Source organism: Lichenostomus cassidix, chromosome W (assembly GCF_008360975.1).
Source record: "Lichenostomus cassidix isolate B80296 chromosome W, HeHo_3.0, whole genome shotgun sequence".
Classification (NCBI taxonomy): Eukaryota; Metazoa; Chordata; class Aves; order Passeriformes; family Meliphagidae; genus Lichenostomus; species Lichenostomus cassidix.
Genome location: NC_139510.1, coordinates 73,735 through 93,495, shown reverse-complemented (window position 1 = coordinate 93,495; position 19,761 = coordinate 73,735). Strand labels below are relative to the sequence as shown.

Sequence of the window (19,761 nt, the reverse complement as noted above, 5' to 3'; positions counted from 1 at the left end):
GGATCTGCTTAGTAATGGCCAGTTACCAAACACAGCCTGTCGCTGTTGTACCGGTAACAGAGAGAAACCCAACCAAAAGCACACGATGTAAGAGGTAAGAAGAAGCAAGTTTATTATCATTACGTCTTTATATAGAAGTGAGAACAATTATTCTGATTGGACAGCAGTCACCCACCCCCCGGGGTGATTGCGTAAGGTGCCTCAATGCCCAATTCCAAACATACTGTGTTCTCATACTCCTAATCTAAGTTTCTTATACCTAATGTGAGAAGAAAAAGTTTCCCAAGAGAGATTCTGTGCAGTCCCAGCTCCCCTTTTTGTTTTAATACCAAAAGGTATTGCTTGTAGTCCTCTGCAAGTCCCTTGAAGAAGGGAGAACAAACTCAGCATAAAGGATCTGCTTAGTAATGGCCAGTTACCAAACAGAGCCTAAATTGAATACCGATAAGGGGTCTCCTCGGTAGTGGCCAGTTACCTAACAGAGCCCAAACCAGATGCTGATTTAAAGTGGACAGAGAGACCCTCCAGCAATACCATGGGTGATACATCTATCAAACCCAATTCTATATCACAGTCCTATAAAAATTAATTTTAAACATAGCTTTCAAAGTCCTTGCTTTCTGACTTCATAACAAAGGAAACTTAAAGTTCAGTCTCTGCTTGTGGAAGGACTGTCTGCCTGATGGTCGATGTCCTGGCCATCATCAGAAGGATCATTCGGTTGATGTTCTGCATTCTGGTCATCATTTTGAGGTTGCTGGTTCTGCCTCTGGAGCCACAGGTCAGGGCGAATGCATCTTGCAGGCAGCCACCATACCCCAGTATCTGTGGAAATGCAAGCATACCCACGACCCCAAGCAATAAGCTCATGCAGGCCTTCCCAGGTGTTAGTAAGTAGGTTCCATACCCAGACCTTTGCCTGGGTCAGGTGCATCTTGCCTGATCATTGCAATGAGAGAAAATGGTTCAATATCACAGGATTATTTGAATTTGGTGGCACTGTGAGGTGATTAATTGTATACAAAGCTTTTTCCAGTCGGCTCTGTGGGGATACTCCATGCATTCTCCCTTTTAGTTTTTCCAAAACATGCTTCAAAGTACCATGAGCGCGTTCGACAATGGCTTGGACAGTAGGAGAATGCAGAATACCGAATTTATGGTCTACACCCCATAGGTGCAAAAACTTCTGCGAGGTGTAGGCAGGACCATTATCGGTTTTCACAGTAGATGGCACGCCCAGGACCGAGAAAGCCAATTTCCAATGGGCAATGACATCACGGCTCTTTTTTCAAGTATGAGCAGACGCCCACACGACTGAGGAGAAAGTGTCAATAGACACGTGCACATATTTGAATCAGCCAAATTCAGGGATGTGTGTCACATCCGTCTGCCAGAGCTGCAAGGCCTTTAGGCCTCTGGGGTTTACCTCTGGTGGCAGAGGTGCAGCAAGTCCTTGGCAATCAGCACAAGCACTGACAATGTCACAAGCCTCAGTTGGCGTCAATTGAAACTGCTTCTGCAGGGTATGTGCACTCTGATGAAAGAAATTGTGCGATGCCTTGGCTTGTGCAATTTTGTCAGGCTGAGGTGCCACCCATGCAGGGTTGGCTAACATGTCAGCCCTAGAATTGCCTTCTGTTATAAAACCTGGTAACTTGGTGTGGCTTCGAATGTGCAAAATGTAATATGGATGCTCTCGAACTTGAATTGCATTCCACGAAGTTCGCAATAGCGAAAACAGAGCCACATAATTGACTTCTTTTAGAAGTGATCAAATTCAAACATTTGGTTATATCCGCTGCGTAAGCAGAGTCAGTGACCAAATTCAAAGGTACCTGAGAGAACCGCTGAAAAGCCATGGCAACTGCCTTCAATTTGACCAGCCGAGCAGAGCCTGACTCGTGGCCTTTCAGCACCTGCCACTCAGATCCCTCCTTCCAGGTAACAATGGCCTTTCCTGTTTCCCCAGAACCATCTGTGAAGATGGTGGGTTCATGAACTGGCACCCGACTATTCTTTGGCCGCAAAGTGAAACTGGTTGAATTTGCCAACTGCGGCAATTTGTGGCTGGGTAGGTGGTAAGCAATCTGCCCTGAAAAGTTTTGTACTGCACTTTGCAAAGGAGCGCTATTAGCAAGGCTCCATTGAAAGCTGTCCCACGATACCAGAACAACAATCGTTGCAGGATCCGCTGCCATCAATTGTAAACACCGATGATGGCATTTAATTATTAGACAAACGATCAATTTGAACAATGTGGGTGCTGTCTTTTTTGGCTGATGGGGCAAAAAGACCCATTCCAGGATATGCAAAGGGTCATCCCATTGTTTGTTCCACTGGCCAATGATACCTGTAGGATGGAGGTCTGGAGCAGTAATGACAACAGTGATATCAATAGAAGGATCCACTTGATAAGCCTGACGAGCAGAAACAGCCTGCTGCACCTCATTCAGCACTCGTCGTGCCTCAGGAGTCAATTTCCAAGGTGAGTTTAGATAAGAGTCCCCCTTTAAAATATTAAAAAGCGGGGAAAGTTGTGTGATGGTTAGTCCTAAATAAGGATGTAACCAATTGATGACACCCAGCAGTTTCTGGGCATCATTCAGGGTCTTAATAGTCTGAGAATTGCACCTCTTGATGTTGTATAGTTTGATCCAAAATTTTGACTCCCAAATATTTCCAAGGAGGCTGTTGAACTTTCTCCGGAGCCACTTGCAACCCATAGGAATGCAGGGCAGTGAGCAATCGAGGCTGTAACCTCTGCAGCTCGTCCTGGGTGGATGCTGCCACCAGGATATCATCCATATAATGGTAGCAGAGTGCCTCAGGAAACTGCTCTCGGATTCCGGACAAAGCCTGAGCAATGTACCATTGACAGATAGTCGGGCTATTTTTCATGCCCTGAGGTAACACTTTCCATTGAAATCGCTTTACAGGCTCCACATTGTTAATTGCAGGCACAGTAAAGGCAAATTTTGGTCTGTCATTGGGGTGCAAAGGAATTGTGAAAAAACAGTCTTTCAAATCAATGATCAAAATTTCCCACCCTGTGGGGATCATTGTGGGTGAGGGCATGCCAGGCTGCAAGCTCCCCATACTTTCCATCACTGCATTAACTTTCCGGAGTTCTTGCAAGAGTCTCCATTTCCCTGATTTTTTCTTAATTACGAAAATGGGGGTGTTCCAGGGACTGGTAGAAGTCTCAGTGTTTCCCTGTTGCAATTTCTCCTGAACCAGCTGACAAAGGGCGACTAATTTCTCTTTTGGCAGGGGCCTCTGTGGTTCCCGTATAGGTGTTTTGGTCAGCCATCGCAGAGATAGTGTAGAATACAGTGCGCCCTTGCACACAGTGACCCCTATCAAAAATTTGTCCCGATCTGCACCCCCCAGGCTGCCAACACGTCCCGTCCCCAGAGGTTAGCTGGAGCCGAAGCAACATAGGGACGGATTGTGGCCATGTGTCCCTCCGAGTCTTTCACCAACACAGGTCATTCGCTCAGTTGTCTCTGTGTGGTACCTCCTAGCCCCACAATGGCTGATCCCGCAGGGGCTAGAGGTCATGAAGGAGGCCACAAAGAGGAGGAGAGAATCGTTACATCAGCACCCGTATCAATCAAACCTCGGACTCAAATCCGGTGTGGATGAGCTTTCGGCAGAATGAGGGTACATGTCATCTGTGGCCTCTGATTAGAAATGTCTGCAGCCCAGCAGACCAGCAGAAGTCCCAGCGATTCAGTGCTGTTACCTCTGCAAACTAGTTGTTCTCTCCTGGGGACACAAGACTCAAAAGGCACTAATTGAGTAATGTGAATCTTTTCAGCAAAAGTGGCAGAGGGATTTGACGTGGAAACCATAACATTAATCTGGCCTGTAAAATCAGCATCTATAACTTCTGGGTAGACAAAAATCCCTTGGTGGGTGACATCAGGCCTCCCCACAAGCAGCGCACTGAATCCCTGACTTAGGGGTCCATGCGCATCCAAGGGAACCCTATGGGTGCTACCAGATTCTAGGACAACTGTCCTTGTGGTGTAGACGTCAACTAGGGCTGGTCCTTGGGTGCCATCTCCACATTGACTGGATAGGCTTGTGCCATTGCCCTGTTCTGGGGGAACATTTGCGTCAGAGAGCAACAACCCCTTTTTGCACTCCTCTTCACATTTCTCGACAGAGGTCGACCATCTACATGGTACTGAGACCTGCAGTATTCTGAACAGTGACCTGGCCTACCACACCTCCTGCACTGGGGAACCCCATTCCCCAAATTTTCCTTCTGCTTTGATTTAACTAGTTTCCGTTTGTTCCCAGCCTTGGGCTGTTTTTGTCCACGGTCAGGGGGTACCTGACCAGGTGGTAGAAGTGCAGCCAAGGCAGACCTCTTTTGGTTCCCTGATCCCACCTTAGAGCGAGTTTCTACCATTTCTGTGAGTGTAGGTTCCCCTGGTAGGGCATCTATGATCTTTTTACACTCTTCGTTGGCATTGTCTCTTGCCAACTGTTTGCACAATATCTGTCTCAATGAATCATCCTCCACCTGCTTTTCCAGGGCTGCCGCTACCTTCTCTACAAAAGTCAGGAAAAGCTCAGACTGCCCCTGAGATATTTTCGACCGTGTTTTTGGGGTGGCCATGTGTATGGTTTTTTGATGGCTCCCATACTGATCCTTTGGGCCTGTTCCAGGATCCGAGGATCCCAAGTAGCTTGGATGTTGGTGCTAGAAAAAAATTTGTTCCCATAAGGACATCCACCCCAACCACACGTCTAGGGTCGTCAGGAGACAAGTGCATATTCAGCATTGCATGTTTTTCAGCCATTTTTCTCCAGTTATTCTCAAAAACTGCATATTGCACAGGCTGAAACAGAACTTGACCCAAATGCTTAATATCGAATGGAGTAAGCAGGTCATTATTTATCACTGTAATAATTTGCATAACTTCAGGGGATCCAAGGCCATGATGTGCTACCTTCGTTTGCAAGTCTTGCGTCACCTTCCATGCAATGATGTCATGGCTTTGTTCCTGACCCGAATTCAGGGGAGCCTTGAACACAGGAAAGGCTTGGGCATCACATTGCAGGGTGCTAGTATCACCTTGATCTGCTGGTACACCTCCCAGAGGTGCTGTAGCAGCTACCAGATTCCCTTCAGGGTGTCCTGTCAGGTCTGGCAACCCTAGTTTTTCTAAAAGATTCCAATTTCCCGCCTCCAGCACGCCCAACTTTACCGATTCCCAGAAACACTGGGGGTTCCTTAGGCGCACTGTCACCGTACAGTCTGGGAATGTCCAGGGGCAGTTCTGAAGCAGGCGCTTCTTCTGCCACCCTTCCACTGCAGTTTTTTGCCCTGGAGCAGGCACTTCGTCTAATTCTCTGTCTGAGTCATCAGACTGGGGCTTCTCCATGAGCCCTATCACGAATGACGGAGTCTGGCCGGATGCAGACATTGTGCCAAGAGACGGCATGGCGGCGGAGCTCGGAGTGGAGGGCAGAGAAGGCAGCAACACAGGTAGAACATTGGGGGGCCCCACTGGTTGCACTGGCACAGCATCAGTTAAAATTGTCTGCTGCACTGGCACAGAAGCAGCCAGATTGGCGTGCTGCGCTGGGGTCACCTCTGCCACTGTCCCTCTGTAGCCGGGACAGGCATATCCTGCCCGGAATCCATCTGCGTCCCTGCCATCACGTTCGCTGTTGCCGCGGGATGAATCCCGGCCGCCTTCTGGGTTGCCGGAGCAGGCACTTCCGGGCCACCCCGCCCTGGGTGAAGGGGTCTCTCGCAAAAGGGGCTCCGCCAAGTCCTGGCAGATCCCAGTGAGCTTGGTCAGGATATCCATTAAAAGCCAGTTCGAGAGGAGGGGTGACTCCTGCGGAAACCCAGGTTTTTGTGTGGCTGACGTTTGGGTGTTTTGTCCGGGAAGGACCGCTGCCGCTGTCTGGAAGGAACCAAATGGCACATACGCAGCCTATGGGAGGGGATTTCCTTCCAGCCCAGGCGCGGTTGCAGCCTGTAAAAGGCTGCCCGGGGCAGTGGCAGCTTGTGGTTCAGGCTGCACCGTGCCAGGTTGCACGGTTTGTGCTAGCATCAGCATCCATGAGTCTGCGGTTTGAACGGACGGGACCGGGGTCCGTCTGTGCCCAGGCCGCGCTGGCGGCTCTGGGCCAGGGGAGGGGCCGCAGAGTTTTACGGGGGAGCTGGCGGCGGTGTGGAGGCAGTTATGGCAAACACAGACTCCCGTGTGAATTTTTTCTCTTCTTCTTCCTGTGTTCTATAAACAAAGATAAAGTTTAGATGTTACTGAAATGGTCTCTGGAAACATAGGCGGTTCAAGCCTAGCCAATCGGCTTAGGGGGAGGTTTTGAATTGACCCAATCCGGGTGATCTGTGAAAGTCTATATAAGTTGGAACTAATTAATAAAATTAGAATTTTGCCACATTGAAGAGCCTGACTCTTTCTCTCTGCTAGCGGTTCAACAGCGACAGGCAGTAACTGCAGAACCCTGCTGGTTCTGTTCCTGTTTCAACATCTCCGCCAGCTGATCCAGAGGATGTGGGTACTTAGTAGGGACATAGTCCTGTGGCAAGGTATATTTGTGCTGGGTGGATGCATCCGCCATGTCCGGGTCGGCCCAGGGAGGGGACTCCTCAAACCGGCTCTCGTTAGCCGAGAGCAAGGAATCTAGACAGAGAGAGAGAGATCATCTTCCCCTATCCAAGGTTCTTCCTCTCTTAAGGAATCCCAGATCCACCTCCATGTGCGATATAAACGCACAGTTTTTGGATTCCCATACACCAACTCTCTCAAGAGCCACAGCCACAGAGCTGAGTCCACTTCCGCCTCTAACACTTCCGAGAAGCCATGGCTCACAGCCTAGTTTAACAGGGCTCCATCTGACCCTCTGACCGCCCCAGGGGTCCTTCAGGAGGGACAGCAAAAGGCTGTCTTTTGGCAGGAGAAGGTCCATTTTCCTTTCGACCCCCAAGCCGTACGGGCGGGCGGGGGGGAGGTGCGGTCGTACCTCACAGCAGCGCATGTAGTACACGTCGGTGGTCACCAGATGTCGCTGGTGAACCAGTAACGGAGCAAAACTCAGTTAACAGCACACACAAAGTCAAGCGGAGAAGAGACTTTATTATGAAACATCTGAGTTTTATAGTATAGAGAAAGGCATTCGGATTGGCCAACAATCACCCACCCCTCAGGGTGATTGGCAGAGGTGTCTCAACATCCATTCCAAAACATTCTCTGTTCCCATAGTGTTTATCTTATGTTTTCTTATATCTAACGAGAAAAGGGAAAAATTCCCATGAGAGAGAATCTGTACAGTCACAGGCAGACATCTTTGGAAACATTCTATAACTAAATATTAATTCAGCATACAGGTGAACCAGTGCCCTAACATGTCATTTGATTACTGTATTACACATGCAATTTAGTTTTAGTTTGTTTTCCCCCAAATGTTAGGGGAGTTAATTATTCTGTTTGACTAATAGCTCTTGTAGCCTTCTTAATATGTTAGGGAATTTCAGATCATACTTCTGTTCTAGTACAAAATATTACAGCTCTACTAACATTAGAGAGAAATTTATACTTCAGATACTGTTTAAGGTAAAGAAACTTCAGTGGAGTTTAGATTTGATTAACCTAGAAAAAAAGTTTTTTAACCTCTTATCTGCTCTAGGCTATATGTCTCTACACCCATCTTCACTGGGAGCACCAGAAAATGTGCCTAGTCCAATATCTGGACAAGGTTCAACTCCATCTCAGATGAATCCAAGTCAGCCAGGACCCATGATAGCAGAAGACCCACAAGTTTTGAGTCAAGCCAACTGAGGTCCTTCCCTTTTCAGTCCTGTGCAGCTACATCAGCTACAAGCTCAAATTCTAGCATACAAAATGTTAGCTAGAGGTCAGTCTTTACCAGAAAACCTCCAACTTGCTGTTCAAGGAAAGAGGACCCTGCCTGGCATTCAGCAACAACAGGTTCCTGCTGCCTATAGCAGGCAATCAAGTAAGTGAATGTAAGCACCATGTCATCGGCAAGATGCTTCTTTAAGTTTTACCTGTGGAAAATAACAGAAATTGTTGTGCAGGCATGTAATTTGAAGCCATCTGCGGATATGTATATGAACAATGACCTATGGTTTTAAGTTGGAGTAAGTACATAAAGCACATTATTATTAGGATACTAATTATTTTTAAAAATAGACATAAAAATAATGTATATACTACCTGTCCTGATTATGCTTGTCATTTTTGCAAATGTTTGTAACGATTTCCCAATTAAATTTTACTGCTCTTCTTAGAATCCATATTCGCTCCCCTGTTGCCATGCAGAAAAATATATTTAAAATCTAGAAACTGACTGATTATACAGATCATGAAAATTGAAACTATATGCAGTATGCTTTCAAGTGCATAACGTAGGGAAAAGAGTTTCTCATAATAATAATAATACATGTTATAATGCAGTATGCAAACTTATTTCAGTCTTAAACAGCTGTGTTACTTTAAATGGCTTACACCTGTTATGTTTTCTGAACAAGTCCAATCCTAAAATAAATTTAATGGGGCGGAAGGGAAAGGAAGAGAGTTTTCTGTTGTTGAAGTTTGGTTTTGTTTGTAAGTTCATTAATCTGTATGACAATTGTTTTTAACTGTTTTCCTCCTCCACAATTTCAAGGAAATAAAGAAATGCTTTATCTAGCCATTTGGATAGTATATTGATCCCACTGTGATATCTTAATAACAGTATTATGTGCATATGTTTTGACTTTGCTTTCAACATCAGACCTTTTAGAGTTTTTTCCCATTGGGAAAAAAGATATTCCAGTTTATTTAAAGACACTTTTAAATATCCTTTTTGTCTTTCTTTTGTCTTTTCTGTTTTGTAAATTTTTTTACCAACGGTATGAAAATGTGATCTTTATTTTTAAAAATTAATCTCCTCTTGCTGTTTATTACTCACTTGAAATAATAATCCTGCCTTTGTGATATCACAATACAAATTATTTGGACACAAAATTAGGTTCAAGAACAGATTAAAAATATGCTGATTGTATTAAAGATTATATTAATTAAAGATTATATTAAATATATTATACTATATTATATTTATTAATTTCTGTAAATTGTTATTTAGGTTTAGAAGTTGAGGGTAAAGATGATCCTGTTTTCTTATAAAAATGATTTGAAGAACTCTGGTCACTTAATTTCAGTGCATGTGACTGTCATCAAGTATTTTAAAAGATGTGATTTTATTAAGCCTCATTACATTAATTTTTTGCTCAGTGGAATCTACTTAAATCTGTATTTAATGCACAAAATATTTGCATACACTAGCATATTGGAATGCAGAGTCATTTTTAAATGTATAGTAACATTTTATATTTTAATAATTTTCTTTCCTCTGTTAAATTGTAGGTATTGGGTCACATACAATGAGTGGTCCTACAGCTGGCCCAGGACCAGCTCCAGGAATACCTGGACATATAAGTGCCATTGATGCCTTAAATCACTAGTAAAAAATTTTAGATGCAGACACACAGTATAGGAAAGGGGTATTACCTTGGTTTAATAGGATCCCAGATGCACACCAACGAACAAGCCCCGATGATATCCCCCGTATACAATTTATGGATAGCCTAGATTAGAATACCTATCTAAAAGTCTCCAATGAGAAGTCTAACAAATGAAGTAATTGCCCCCTTATTAAAATTACCTCCCCCCAAAAAGATTACTACTTAGTTTACAAAAAACATCTCAGTGATGGGGGTCCTGTTCAAGGTTGGTACTTCATGCTTTTGAGATTGTGGGGATGTTTCATCTTCCCCAAAGGATTCTGAGCAGGGCAAGGGTACTAGGGTTATAAACATGTAGGGTTAAGATACAGGGAGTAAAAAGTACAGGAATGGGGAAGGGTAAAAGGTTATATATAAAGGATATATATAAAGAGAGTATAAAAGTAAAATAAAAAGGACAAAAACCCATCAGGCATCATTTCCCCCCTTTTTGGAGACTAACAAGCTTTTACCTTGTTTAGTCTCTAAACTACTCTATCTACAACACCGGTTTACACAACTAGCTATGGCAGAAATAATAACTACAATTACAATCATTATAAATGTTTCTTTCACCCAGGCCCAGTCTGGCAACCATGAAGTGAGGGCATGGAAGATTTGGTCAAATTTCAAGGTGTAATTTCTTGAACCCACTTCGTGTAGAATTTGAGTTCCCTTCCAAATTTCCTCCAAATCCTCTCTGATTCTCCCATCCCCTTCCCATTTAGAGGTGGTAATTGAGTACAGATCCAGCAATTGTTCATATTAAGAGTGTTGGATACATTTTGCATCACAGTATTGTGCAACTCCTGGGCTGAGCCCTGAGTCATGGTTACCAGTTGGAAAAACAGCATACATGTAAGGAACAATTTAACCATCATCTTGATTTGTATCAGTCTCTGTTTTCTCGGTAGTCTCAGGAGCAGAAGCTTTCTTCACTCTGGAATAGTGGATCCACGGTCCTTTCCCAGCAACCTTGACAGCAGTGAGGGTGGTCAGCAAGACTTGGAATGGTCCCTTCGACTTGGGTTGCAAGGGGTCACTGTCCCACCACTTGATGTAGACCCAGTCTCCAGGCTGAAACGGGTGGGCAGGTGTCACGGTCCACTCATAAGCAGACGCATGATAGTTTGTACTAGCTATGATCTCAGAGTGCAAAAAGAAAAGAAAACACAAAATGCAACAAGTCAAGGGAGTTAAATTTCAATCTAAGGGGGAACTTTATTAATTTGGCCCGTAAAGCGGCCTGCGATAGAGAGAGAAAGAGAGAAAACTGGGAAAAGATGGGGAGGAAAGGGCAGGAAAGGGGGCTATAGCTACCACCACGGGTCCGCAGACGTCTGGCGTCCCTGGAGTCCCGGTCAGTCGGTGTTCCTTGGCCTCTGCAAAGATCGATATGATCTTTTGGTGGGGAAGATCTTCGGAGTTCAGCCACTCCAGAGCTGTCTTTTATGCTAGTCCATACACCTGGTCCCTCCTTGCGACCCGCCTTTGCTCCCCCTTAATTCTCGTGGAGATTTGCCAAACTCCACTTGGCAGGGCCAAGGGAGGAGTGTCCGAGGCGTGCTCGGCAGGTTTTTCACAATGGGTGTCAGGGCAACGGGTGCAAAGCCTTCATCACATACCCGCATTGGCAGCACAAGGCCTTTGTTCTGCATCAACTCAGGCAGGTGCAAAGTCTTCGCTCCATACCACCTTAGGCAGGTACAAAGCATTCGCTCCGTACCAGCTTTGGGTAGGCACAAAGCATTCTCTGCGTAAGTCCTGCACCTGTAGTTTCTGTTGAGAAATGTTGAGACAGAACTCGATTCTTGGATCGACCCTTACACCACCCGGTGGCTCAACATTTATCTTCAGGACCAGTTGTCTTCTTCATGATGAGTCATCTTCTAGGTGAGTTGTTTTTCTTTATGATGAGGTGTCTTCTGGATGAGTTGTCTTCGGGACCACATGGTGGTAACACTAAGGAAGGGGGAAGGGGAGAGAAGGGAAGGAAGGGAAACAAGATAGGAAAGATTTTTACATTACTTTTTGCCATGCAGCTTGCTCAATATAAATCAATGTGATATCAGATTTCAGATTTTGGTGGGAAGCGACTGGAGCTGAGTAAGAGAAGTCACATCCCACTATTTCAGTAAAATTACAAATATTCGTATGATTACTGGTATAAGCTATTACATTTCTTACTGTGATATTACTACAAACAGTTCTTAAGCATACACAACCTTTGCCAATAGAGATTATTACAGTTTTAGGGTTAACATCAGGACGAACTTCAAAATGGCAAACTTTTTGGTCAGTGTCTAAACAAAAATCCCATGTTCTGATGGTGCTACATTCACAGATAATTCCTAATTGCTCCCGCACAGTGCAGGATTCCAGGTCTATCATTTGCCATTTATCATTCACCTTTTGGGCCCATGCTCTGTGCTCAAAAGGATAGAGTATAGTTCCATTGTGGCTCAAGCCTAATGTGAAAACAGGATAAATCAAAGATACTGAAGCGTTGTGAATAGTTAATACATAAGCTGTAGCAGTGTTACTAACAGGATCATAGGTAAAATTTACTAACTTCCACCATGATTGGAGGTTCCTTTCAAAATTGTTAGCACTATCCCAATTTATTTTACGGATTTCTGCAAGAAAAAATGCCTTCTTAAAGGCTGTTGCATTTTTGTCAGATCAAAAAGTTGCAGTAGCCAATTTATTCAATAATACCTCCGAATCAATGCTTTTTAGAACTCCCAATCTAATTCCTAAAAACACCAGTCAGGTCTCTCGATATTCATCTCCAGGAAAAAGGGAGCAACCTTTTTGAGAGACCATTCTGGTTTAAATAATATTTGCTGTTGGCTGGTATTTCCAATTACAAATGGTATTGAAAACCAGGTTCCACTTTTCTGCATCTCACTTGAATTTTTTCATCAATGATACTGGGTAGGGTTCTAACCCACTCATTTTTATCCCAGACCCAATCAGACAAATGGTGAATTTTGTCATCATGCATTATGACTACAGCCAAATTTGGATGGCTATTTTTGGGGTAATTTCTGGAAGAGCTGGAATATTCTATGAAGGCTTGAGACCAAGGCAATTCATTATTATTTTGGTTATAGGAAGAAGGTGTAATGCAGAAAAGTACAAGCAACCTAATGAAAATTTTGTAGGCCATTTTCAGATTTAAGTCTTCAATTTTTATTCATATTTCTTCTATAGAAATTCTTAAAGTCCCACAAGGTTCCCCTGCAAAAACAAAAATAGAGACCTTGCCCTTTTCAGGCAAAAAGGAATTAAAATGATGGAACAATAAACCAGGCATTTATTGTTTGGTGTTGGGAAAAAGGAGGGGCCACCCAGATGACTGAGGCAGGTTTATCTTGGTTGATATCCAGACTCTCCGTTTCTTGGATAGAAAGGTTCTTTGAGGCTTCTTCTGTTACAGAAAACACATCGCAGAAATGCTCAATCTGTGCATCGACTTCAATGAAAGCCAGGCTTACCATAAACAAGCCTTTCTCCCAAGCAGTATACCTTTTCTCAGCATCCTTAAAACTCCAAAAATAAAATCCCACAATAGCTGTTTTTAACACATCTCCTTTTTCTGTTTTGGTGAGCTGTTTAACATAGATCCATTCTCCATTTCCCTGCCCACCATTAGGAAATGGAGATCCTAGTTTCCCTGTTCTGGAGAAAAAGGTTTGCTTTGATGTCTTGTCTGCACCATCCACGAAAGGGGGGGCACAAGCTGCGACAGGTGCACTTTCTTTCACAGAGGAAGGTGGTTTTGTCACACGCCACTGAGTTACCAGTTTGCACAATTTTTCTAAAGGTAAACCATCCATCAAATCTCTAGGAATTCCTTTTTTAAGTCCTAAACGCCACCAATCAAGTTGGACAGAAAGGGGTTTAGGCTGTGACAGTTCCTTGGCAACATCCATAGTTTTGCTGGGGCAGGGCAGTGCATTTTTAACTCCTACTTGCTGGATACCTCTTGATCTCTCTTCTAAAGGCTCCACAGGACAGTATTTTTTATTGTAATCAACTAATTCTTGTGTTACCTCCACCCATGTCCAGACTTTAGGTCTAGGGTGAGGTCTGTTACTTGGCAGGGCTGGTGTTGAAAAGTCAGAGGAATTTGTGTAAGAGTCTGTATTGGTACTGCCTGTATTTCTGCTATTATCACCTCTGCACATAAAACTTTCCAATCTTTCCACCAGACCCATTGACACTATGGTTCTCTGAAGACTTATCCCCATGGCTTTGAGTGACTCGGGGAGTCCCCTTATTAAAGGAGTCATAATTTCAGGGTTAACAGGTAACATCATTGGTGATTCACATCCAGGAATTAATTTTCTCTCATGTATCATTTGTAGGCAAGCAGCTTTATGTACACTTTCTAGTAATTGGTCAGCTGTGCCTATTATTGCCAAGGGGTCTCCCCTGTCCAGAGGGTTTAACCCTCCAGCCCAGTAAGCAGCACGCTGAGTTAGAGACCATGGGGTCCAGAGATCACCTGTTGTTAAGTAAACTCCGTGGCCCCAGTAACCCTCAGCCTCCTTTTCACTCAATTGTATTTGGTCACCCCCAGTTAAAGACACACACCACACATATTCTGTTTCAGATTCTTTGGTAAGACGCCCATATTCTCTTTTTAACTTTGCCAGTTCAGTGGCAGAATAGGGCGTTTCCTTGGTGGTTATGTGGGGGTCTGTATTTTCATCATTAAGATAAGAAAATTCAGTTTTGATTAAGGGTCTTAAATTAGGAGGATTTTCATCAAGTTTTTTCATCTGTTCCAATTCCTTTTGTGGATATATTGGGTTAATTGATCCCGATGATACTGTGTCTTGTGAGCTAGTGTTCTGTGAATTAGTGGTATTCATAATACGATTAACTTCAAGAGCAACCCTTAATGAATGGTTTTCTTCCTTTTGGCGCTCTAATTCCTTTTCTAGATTGGAGATTATTTCTTGGTGACAATGCATCATGTTTTCTAAGGATTCTATGATTTTCTCTTCATTACTACGCTGCCTATGATGGTCTTCAATGGCTGCGATCAAGCTGGCACCCAAAACAGAACAGACTATTGTCCTGCTTTTTCCTGGTAGTAAAAACTTAACCTTAGCCTCATTCTGTAGCAGAGAAATCCAATCTACTATACTCTGCATATTTTTCCAATTATCTCGAGCCCAATCTTCCCCAATAGGAGAGGGTCGAGCACCATATTTAGCCAAAAATGTAAATAATACATCTTTATCATCCACTAATTGAGAATCTCTCTTCTCCTGTTTGCCAGGCATCTTTTTTCCTTATCCTGACTCAGAAATAAAACCAACAACAAAACCAACAACAAAACCAACAACAAAAACAACAACAAAAACAACTCAAATCCACTTGAGAAACATTTGTCTCTATCCTGATTCAGAAACAAGACAACCTCAAAAGAATATAACAACAAAAAACAGCTCAAAATCTATCCTGAAACAAAACAACTTCAAAAACAATACAAAACAGCTCAAAATTCATTTGAGAAACAAATTCTCAATCCTGAAACAAAACAACTCCAAAGACAACGCAACAACAACAGCTCAAAATTCATTTGAGAAACAAATTCTCAATCCTGAAACAAAACAACTTTAAAAACAACAAAACCAGCTCAAATCTACTAGAGAAAGTTAGATACTTGCCAATGGCCACTCTTACCCTTTCTCAGGTGTCACTAAACAAAAATTTAACTCCCCTTTTTTTTTTTTGTACTCTGAGTTCTGATAGCCGGAATCCCAATAGAGTCCTCAAAAATGAGTTTCGAGGGGTTTTGCCCCTCGGCCTCTATCAGGATCCTGTCCGTGACACCAATTTATGTCACGGTCCACTCATAAGCAGACGCGTGATGGTTCATACCAGCTACGATCTCAGAGTGCAAAAAGAAAAGAAAACACAAAATGCAACAAGTCAAGGGAGTTAAATTTCAATCCAAGGGGGAACTTTATTAATTTGGCCCATAAAGCAGCCTGCGATAGAGAGAGAAAGAGAGAAAATTGGGAAAAGATGGGGAGGAAAAGGAAGGAAAGGGGACTATAGCTACCACCACGGGTCCACAGACGTCTGGCGTCCCTGGCGTCCCGTCCAGTTGGCGTTCCTTGGCCTCTGCAAAGATTGATGTGATCTTTTGGTGGGGAAGATCTTTGGAGTTCAGCCACTCCAGAGCTGTCTTTTATGCTAGTCCATACACCTGGTCCCTCCTTGCGACCCGCCTTTGCTCCCCCTTAATTCTTGTGGAGATATGCCAAACTCCACTTGGCAGGGCCAAGGGAGGAGTGTCCGAGGCATGCTCGGCAGGTTTTTCACAATGGGTGTCAGGGCAAAGCCTTTGTCACATACCCGCTTTGGCAGCACAAGGCCTTTGTTCTGTACCAACTCAGGCAGGTGCAAAGTCTTCGCTCCATACCACCTTAGGCAGGTACAAAGCATTCGCTCCGTACCAGCTTTGGGTAGGCACAAAGCATTCTCTGCGTAAGTCCTGCACCTGTAGTTTCTGTTGAGAAATGTTGAGACAGAACTCGATTCTTGGATCGACCCTTACAGCAGGGATGTCCAATCCTATAGGCTTGGACAGGACAACGAATCTCTGGAGCTTCTGCAAAGTGGAACTCAAAGCGATTAAGTATTTCTGTAAATCAATTTTTCCCCTCATGTGAATTTCACCTGGAATGTGTAGAACTTGATATGGTCTGCCATATAGAATTTCATAGGGACTTATGTTGTCCCTCCGCCTTGGTTGTATGCGGACCCTCAGTAAAGGCTATAGGCAAAGCCTGAACCCATGTCATGGATGTTTCTTGACAAATTTTTCCAATCTGGGTTTTGAGGGTTCCATTCATACGTTCAACCTTGCCACTTGCTTGGGGCCTGTATGGTGTATGCAGGTCCCAAGTAAGTCCCATGATCTTGCTAACTTCCCCGACCACTGTTGCAATAAAATGTGATTCCCTATCTGATGACATTCCCAAGGGAACCCCAAATCTTGGAATTATATGATTGAGCAAGGCTTTTACTACCTCTTTTGCTGCATTGGTGCGACAGGGATAAGCTTCAGGCCATCCACTGAATGTATCAACCAATACCAATACATATTTGTATCTTTCTCTCCATGGCATTTCAGCAAAATCTATTTGCCAGTAATCTCCCGGGAGATGCCCTGTCTTGGTCACTCCTAACACTACTCTTTTAGTTGTGTCAGGGTTGTTTTTGCAGCAGGTTTCACACTTGCTTGTTACAGACTGCACGATATCAGTCATTCCTCTCCCTATCACTACTTTCTTTAGATGTTTTAAAAGGTTTTCTGTTCCCCAGTGTGTACTCTCATGTTCTCTTTGCGCTATTTTTCGAAGGATCGGGGGTGGGACTACAACCTGGCCCATAGGTGTAACAGCCCACCCACTCTCCTTAATTTCAGCCTTAAGAGATTTAATTAACTTTTGGTCACTCTGATCATATTTTGGAGCAAACCCTGTCAGATCTACTTCTTTTTGTGGCACTATTGCAAAAATGCCTTTTTCTGCTATCCCTGTTGCCATTTCATCAGCAAAGCGATTTCCCACTTCAGGAGTTGTCTTTCCCTTTTGATGACTTTTGCAGTGCATGACAGCTACTTCTGTAGGTTTCCAGATGCTCTGCAGGAGTGTTAGGATTTGTTTGGCATGTTTAATGCCATTACCTTGAGCAGTCAGCAGGCCACGTTCTTTCCAAATAGCACCATGGGCATGAACAACACTGAATGCATATTTGGAATCAGTCCATATATTTACCTTCTTTCCCTCGCTCAGTTCTAGAGCTCTGGTCAGTGCAATCAGTTCAGCTTTCTGTGATGATACATCTGAAGGCAAGGCCTTTGCCTCAATTACTTCATCTGTGGTGGTCACTGCGTAGCCTGTCATACGTTTACCATTCCGTATGAAACTGCTTCCATCAGTAAAAAGTTCCCAATCTGGATTCTCCAGAGGCACATCCTTCAGGTCTGGTCTACTGGAGTGGGTTTCTTCTATTGTCTGCAAACAGTCATGCTCAGGTATGTTATCGAGCAGTGTGGATGACAAAAACATTGCGGGATTTACAACAGATGTTGTTTTTAGAGTGACATCATCCTGTTCCAACAACACAGCCTGGTATTTAAGCATTCTGCTAGGGGATAACCAGTGTCCCCCCTTTTGCTCTAGCACAGAAATCACGGCGTGGGGTACATACATGACAATGTGCTGCCCAAGGGTGAATTTCCGAGCTTCCTGGATTAGGATGACAGTTGCTGCCACAGCTTTCAGACACCCTGGCCACTCTTGGCTAACATTGTCTAGCTGTTTTGAAAAATAGGCCACAGCTCTTCGCTGATCCCCAAGATATTGTGCTAGCACCCCAAGAGCTACATTCTGCCGCTCGTATGTAAACAGTTCGAAGGGCTTTGTTAAATCTGGCAGCCCTAAAGCTGGAGCAGACATCAAGGAATGTTTTGTTTAAAGGCAGCTTTCGCTTTCTCTGTCCAGTTTATGGTTCCCTTTTCAGCTGTCTTAAGGGTTTCATACAGAGGCTTTACTAGTATTCCATACCTTGCCACCCAAAGTCAACACCAATCTACCATGCCGAGGAAAGCTTGCATCTCTCTCACCGTGTGGGGCTCTGGAAGCTGACAGATAGCTTCTTTCCGTTCTCTGCTAAGTTGTCGATGACCACGGAAGATTTTCAGCCGCAGGTATACTACAGTTTCTTTGGCAACCTGTGCTTTTTCCTTTGTGACTCGGTATCTGCCCATGCCCAAAAAATTCATAAGACTTACAGTGAGTTGGATGCAGTCATCTTGTGTTTTTGCTGCGATCAGGATGTCATCAACATATTGAAGGATTTCTCCTTTTGATTCTTGTTTTTTCCAGTCTTCCAGTTCCTTTGATAGCTGGTGTCCAACTATTGTTGGGCTGTTCTTGAATTCTTGGGGTAGCACTGTCCAAGTTAGTTGAGTCTTTCTTCCTGTCTCAGGATTTTCCCACTCAAAAGCAAAAAGCTCCTGGCTATCTTTGTGGATTGGAATAGAGAAAAAGGCATCTTTGAGATCTAAGACTGAGAACCACCCTAATTCATTTGTTAGTGTGGTCAGAAAGGTGTAGGGATTTGGTACAACTGAATGTATGTCCTCTGTAATTTTGTTGATTGCCCTCAAATCCTGCACTAGCCTGTAACTCTTACCATCAGCTTTCTTTACTGGCAGGATGGGTGTGTTGTACTTGGACTCACATTCCACTAGCAACCCAAATTTGAGAAATTTCTCAATTACAGGTGCCAGTCCCCTACGACTTTCTAATTTCAGAGGGTGTTGTTTCTGCCTTACCGGTGTTGATCCCGCTTTGAGTGCAATACTCACAGGTTCAGCTCTTTTGGATCTCCCGGGAAAATCACTGGCCCATACTATTGGAATAACCACATCTTCAACTTCTTTAGGAATTTCTCCACAACATTCCTGGATAAGAATAGTAGCTGCTTCGACAAATTTAGATTCAGGAATTATAACTTCCACTCCTTCCTCTTTGGAAAATTTAATTTCTGCCTCCAATTTTTCCAATAAATCTCTGCCCAACAATGGTTTTGGAGAATTTGGCATATATAAAAATTGATGAGTCACCCAATGTTTCCCCAGTTTAAATCTTAAAGGTTGAAAGAAAGGCCTTGTTTCACTTACCCCTGTGGCACCAATTACATCTACAGTATCTTGACTCAGTTTCCACTTTAAAGTATTTAACACAGAATATGTTGCCCCGTATCAACCAAAAATTCAACATCATCTTTCCCCAGCTTAATTATAACCGAAGGCTCCGCTGGGGTGGATAATGCCTTCGGTCCCCGTCAATTCCCATTCACAGCTAATTGAGAAGATGTGGGCGTCTCCTTCGCCCGCATTGGACACTCGTTCTTCCAGTGTCCCTTCTTCTTGCAGATGGCACACTGGTCCTTGGCTAGAGGGGGGTGAGGTGGACCCTTTCTTTTCCCTTGACCCTGTTTCTTCTTGTAGTGGGGTTTACCAGTATCCTTATCTGTTGAATCCCTATTTTGATATACTTTCCAGGCCACATTCAACAACTTATTTAGATCATACTCATCCAATTTTTGCAGCTTTTTCTTTATATCAGGTGTAGATTGGCCTACAAATATGTAGGCTAAATTAG

At 43.8% G+C, this 19,761-nt stretch overlaps 1 protein-coding gene across 1 annotated transcript; it reads right to left on the bottom strand.

Moving 5' to 3' along the window:
• Positions 1-12,018: 12,018 nt before the first annotated feature.
• Positions 12,019-14,777, bottom strand: LOC146425270 (uncharacterized). Its single transcript, XM_085041736.1, has 2 exons — positions 13,129-14,777; positions 12,019-12,024 (listed from the first exon to the last, which is right to left on the bottom strand). Exons 1-2 carry the CDS (start codon positions 14,722-14,724, stop codon positions 12,019-12,021), a joined length of 1,602 nt encoding a protein of 533 aa, XP_084897862.1. The 5' UTR covers positions 14,725-14,777.
• Positions 14,778-19,761: the final 4,984 nt, after the last annotated feature.

Coding starts and splice junctions, on each gene's coding strand:
- LOC146425270 (XM_085041736.1), bottom strand. CDS start 14,724: ATGCAGAGTATAGTAGATTGGATTTCTCTGCTACAGAATGAGGCTAAG.